This window comes from Penaeus vannamei, chromosome 13 (genome assembly GCF_042767895.1).
Source record: "Penaeus vannamei isolate JL-2024 chromosome 13, ASM4276789v1, whole genome shotgun sequence".
NCBI lineage: Eukaryota > Metazoa > Arthropoda > Malacostraca > Decapoda > Penaeidae > Penaeus > Penaeus vannamei.
The window spans coordinates 42,757,748-42,762,747 of record NC_091561.1 but is presented as its reverse complement, the minus strand read 5'-3'; the positions used below and the strand labels follow the sequence as shown (position 1 = coordinate 42,762,747).

The window sequence follows — 5,000 nt, the reverse complement described above, 5'->3', positions numbered from 1 at the left end:
TGGTTTGCTATTTTAGTGCCTATGTTTATTTGCATTTATTCATATTCCTTGCATTATTTTTCATAAAGTATACTTTTGTAATTTTACAATCTTTTTTTCTTTCCTGCTTTTATCAAATAGTGTACTTTTTCTAGTAAAGTTTTAGTATCTCTTCTCTGCCTCCTGGTAAGGAGGAAGTTGCGTTTGGAATTCAACGCTATTGCAGTATCACATCTTTATATGTATATGATTGGTTTGGCGTTCTTTAGTAATGATTACACTAAGTAAGCTGCAGCTCTAGTTGAGTTTTGTGCTGGTACCAATTTTTTTTTTTTTCTATCAGAAAATACCCTTGATATATATCTTCAAGATTAAAAAGATTTATTGCACACCATAATGGTAATTGTGTGCACTACATTGGTAAATAATACTCAATTTTTGTAAATGCCAGCTTCCAAAGTTCTAACCAACTAAATGTGCATATTTCTTGCACAAATTATTTACATGTTATTTAGATAGATTGAATTGTAATTCTTTAGATAATACAAAGTAGAAATGCCAGACTGGTGAATTGAGCTTCGATGAATAATAGTTACTGGAGTAATTTCTTGTTGAATAACTATTATATGCATTACAATATTTAGAATGATACAGCTTGAATGAGTTGTAATACTAGGGAATCATATGAGTATATACAATAAGGACATGATACTGCTTTTGATGTTGGATGTTACTGTTTGTTGACGTCTTGTAGGTAGGTTTGGCTAAGGGTTCGCTTCCTCTTTTTTGTGAGAGAAATTGAATAAGGTGATATTCTAAATGTTCTTTTTGTTTTATCATTTTCTTCATAATTGTATCTTTTATCACTGTCTAATATAGAATTTATTAATGTTATTTTTCATTTCTTTGTAATAATTATTAAAAGGCCCTTCTTTCAGGCCTTTTCTGTTGCTTTGCAATTCCCATGTAGTTGTTGTATCATTGTAGAAAAATATGGCATTGTATAAATAGATAGATAGTGGATAAAGATAGATAAAGCAACCAGAACTTGAAATACTCTTCTGTGATGTATCAGGTATTGCGTTCACATTGAACAAAGAGGGACTTTCCTCACTATTTTTTTTCATTTATCCAAATGGGAACAATGTTTAGGAAACCATAATTTTATAAGAAGGTTTAGGATTTTTGCTTAAATCTCAGTTTAAAATTGATACAGATTTTGATAACTTAAAAAAAAAAGTTGATCCAACTCTTACTGTGCTAGAAAATTAATTATAAGGAAAACATTGAGGGAATTTATACAATGGGAAATAGGTTCAATATGCATTCTTCTATGTGTTTTGTTTCATACATTGCTCTTGGAACACACTTCAGTGTGTTAGAAGAATTAGGAGAATAGTATTATTTTTTAACCATTGTATAACTTGTAAGATATAAGATTTAGCATGCCTTTGAACCTGAGTAGTAACAGGACAGAAATGTAAAGAATAATCAAGCATGTTATTGCCACCAAACCAGATATCACAACATATGACCCCAGTGAGCAATTATTGGCATGATTTTGCCAAGCATGGTATATGATAATGGGCAGCCCAGCCATATTTTCACAAATGCCCGGCACATTAATCCACATACGTACAGGCACGCACGTAAGCAGTGATACACACAAAACACATACCATATATGAATTTGCTTGACGTCATCACTTGCTTTACCTAACCCCATAACTCCTCTGTAAGTTTGCTTTGTCCACTAACCTCAGCACTCCTGGCACTTATAGGTCTAGCCTCAATTCACGGAGCACTTTTGGCACGAGGTAAGCCCCAATTAGTTCAGGATTGTTAATCATTTATATATATATATATATTTTTTTTCTATACTGTACAAGGACTTGCCCCTTATCAGATAATTCCAACATATTAGTACCTTTACATTCAAAAGAACCTTTTGTTTGTATATTATACCTTTAGTCTGTAGTCTAAATCTCCAGACCAGTTGTAATTATTGAAATTGAGAGAGAAAAAAATCAAAGGAGTGGAAAAATGTATTTGTGGAACATTTCTTTGGTAATTATGTCTTGTATGTATAATTTAGAAAAAAAAGTGTATGCTCGATAGGTCCACAAGCCCATGGAGACATTGGTACAGGTACAGCACCAAACTATCCAGGGCCATGACAGATTTTCATTTTTACAAAATTCAATGTTCATTCCTTGTTCTATGGTTATTCTTCATCCACCCCCACTTCTTCTCCTTCTCCACCCCTCCTCCTCCTCTTCTCCACCCCTCCTCCTCTCCTACTCCTCCTTCTCCACCCCTCCTCCTCCTCCTTCTCCACCCCTCCTCCTCCTCCTTCTCCACCCCTCCTCCTCCTCCTTCTCCACCCCTCCTCCTCCTCCTCCTCTACCAGTCCTCCTCCTCCTTCTCCACCCCTCCTCCTCCTGCTTCTCCTCTACCCCTCCTCCTCCTCCTCCTCCACCCCTCCTCCTCCTCCTCCTCCACCCCTCCTCCTCCTCCTCCTCCTTCTCCTTCACCACCCATCCTCCTGCTCCCCCTCCTCCTTCTCCTTCACCCTTCCTCCTTCTCCTCCCCCTCCTCCTCCTCCTCCTCCTCTTCCCCTCCTCCTCCCCCTCCTCCTCCTCCTCCTCCTCCTCCTCCTCCTCCCCCTCCCCCTCCTCCTCCTCCTCCTCCTCCCCCTCACACTACTCCCCCTCCTCCTCCTTCTCTTTCCCTCTTCCTTCTCCTTCTTTTCCACCCCTCCTCCTTCTCCTTCTCCTTCTTCTCCTCTCCTCCTCCTCCTCCTGCCTTCCTCCTCCTCCATCTCCTCCTCCATCTTCTTCTTCTACTCCTCCTCCCTCTCCTCCCTCTCCTCCTCCTCCTTCACCTTCTCCTCCTCCTTTTCTTCTCCTTCTCCTCCTCCTCTCTCTCTCCTTCTCCTCCTTCTCCTCCTCCTTCTTCTTCCTTCTTCTTCTTCTTCTTCTTCTTCTCCTCTTCTTCTTCTTCTTCTTCTTCTTCTTCTTCTTCTTCTTCTTCTTCTTCTTCTTCTTCTTCTTCTTCTTCTGACTTCCTCTTCTTCTCCTTCTTCTTCTCCTCCTCTCCTTCTTCTTCTTTTCCTCCTTCTCCTTCACCTCCCATCCTCCTCCTCCTCCTCCTCCTTCTCCTTCACCTCCCATCCTCCTCCTCCTCCTCCTCCTTCTCCTTCACCACCCATCCTCCTGCTCCCCCTCCTCCTTCTCCTTCACCACCCATCCTCCTGCTCCCCCTCCTCCTCCTCCTTTACCACCCATCCTCCTGCTCCCCCTCCTCCTTCTCCTTCACCCCTCCTCCTCCTCCTCCTTTACCACCCATCCTCCTCCTCCTTTACCACCCATCCTCCTGGTCCCCCTCCTCCTTCTCCTTCACCACCCATCCTCCTGCTCCCCCTCCTCCTTCTCCTTCACCACCCATCCTCCTGGTCCCCCTCCTCCTTCTCCTTCACCACCCATCCTCCTGCTCCCCCTCCTCCTTCTCCTTCACCCCTCCTCCACCTCCTCCTCCTCTTCTTCCTCCCCCTCCTCCTCCTCCTTCTCCATCTCCACCCCTCCTCCTCCTTCTCCATCTCCACCCCTCCTCCTCCTCCTCCTCCTCCTTCTCCTCCTCCTTCGCTCTACCTTCTTCTCCTCCTCCTCCTTCTCCTCCTTCTCCTCCTCCTTCGCTCTACCTGCATCTCCTCCTCCTCCTCCTCCTCCTCCACCTTCTCCTCCTCCTCCTTCTCCTTCTCCTTCTCCTCGTTCTTCTTCTTCTTCATCTTCTTCCTCTTCTTCTTTTCCTCCTCCTCCTCCTCCTCCTCCTCCTTCTCCTTCACCACCCATCCTCCTGCTCCCCCTCCTCCTTCTCCTTCACCACCCATCCTCCTGCTCCCCCTCCTCCTTCTCCTTCACCACCCATCCTCCTTCTCCTCCTCCTCCTTCTCCTTCTCCTTCTCCTTCTCCTCCTCCTCCTCCTCCTTCACCACCCATCCTCCTTCCTCCTTCACCTCCTCGTCCTCCTTCTCCTCCTCCTTTACCACCCATCCTCCTGCTCCCCCTCCTCCTTTTCCTTCACCACCCATCCTCCTGCTCCCCCTCCTCCTCCTTCACCACCCATCCTCCTGCTCCCCCTCCTCCTCCTTCACCACCCATCCTCCTGCTCCCCCTCCTCCTTCTCCTTCACCCCTCCTCCCCCCCTCCTTCTTCTTCACCCCTCCTCCCCCCCTCCTTCTCCTTCACCCCCCCTCCCCCCCCCTCACTCCTTCACCCCGCCTCCCCCTCCTCTTTCTCCTTCACCCCTCCTCCCCCTCCTCCTTCTCCTTCACCCCTCCTCCCCCTCCTCTTTCTCCTTCACCCCTCCTCCCCCTCCTCTTTCTCCTTCACCCCTCCTCCCCCTCCTCCTTCTCCTTCACCCCTCCTCCCCCTCCTTCCTTTCTCCTTCACCCCTCCTCCCCCTCCTCTTTCTCCTTCACCCCTCCTCCCCCTCCTCCTTCTCCTTCACCCCTCCTCCCTCCTCCTCCTTTCTCCTTCACCCCTCCTCCCCCTCCTCCTTTTCCTTCACCCCTCCTCCCCCTCCTCCTTCTCCTTCACCCCCCCTCCTCCTCCTCCTCCTCCTCCTCCTCCCCCTCCCCCTACTCCCATCCTCCTCCTCCTACCCCTACTCCTCCTCCTCCTCCCCCTCCTCCTCCCCCTCTCCCTACTCCTCCTCCTCCTCCTCCTTCTCCTCCTCCTCTCCTCCTCCTCCTCCTCCTCCTCCTCCTTCTCCTTCTCCATCCCTAGCCCTCCTCCTCCTCCTCCTCCTTCTCCATCTCCACCCCTCCTCCTCCTCCTCCTCCACCCCTCCTCCTTCTTCTCCTCTTTCCTTCTCCATCTCCAGCCCCCTCCTCCTCCTCCTCCCTCCTCCTTCTCCATCTCCCTCCTCCTCCTCCTTCTCCTCCACCTTCTCCTCTCCATCTCCTCCTCCTTCTCCTCTTCCTTCTCCTTCTTTTCCACCCCTCCTCCTTCTCCTCCTCCT

At 47.9% G+C, this 5,000-nt stretch overlaps 1 protein-coding gene across 3 annotated transcripts in view; it reads left to right on the top strand.

The window, feature by feature from the left end:
• Positions 1-5,000, top strand: part of wls (Wnt ligand secretion mediator) — an 18,579-nt gene that overhangs the window by 10,245 nt on the left and 3,334 nt on the right. The window contains exon 10 of one of the 3 annotated variants that reach the window (XM_070129273.1): positions 1,760-1,795. The exons of the other annotated variants lie outside the window; for them this stretch is intronic. Coding sequence (XP_069985374.1) covers positions 1,760-1,795 — 36 coding nt within the window. The remainder of the gene's footprint in view (positions 1-1,759; positions 1,796-5,000) is intronic. 3 annotated transcript variants of the gene reach the window in all.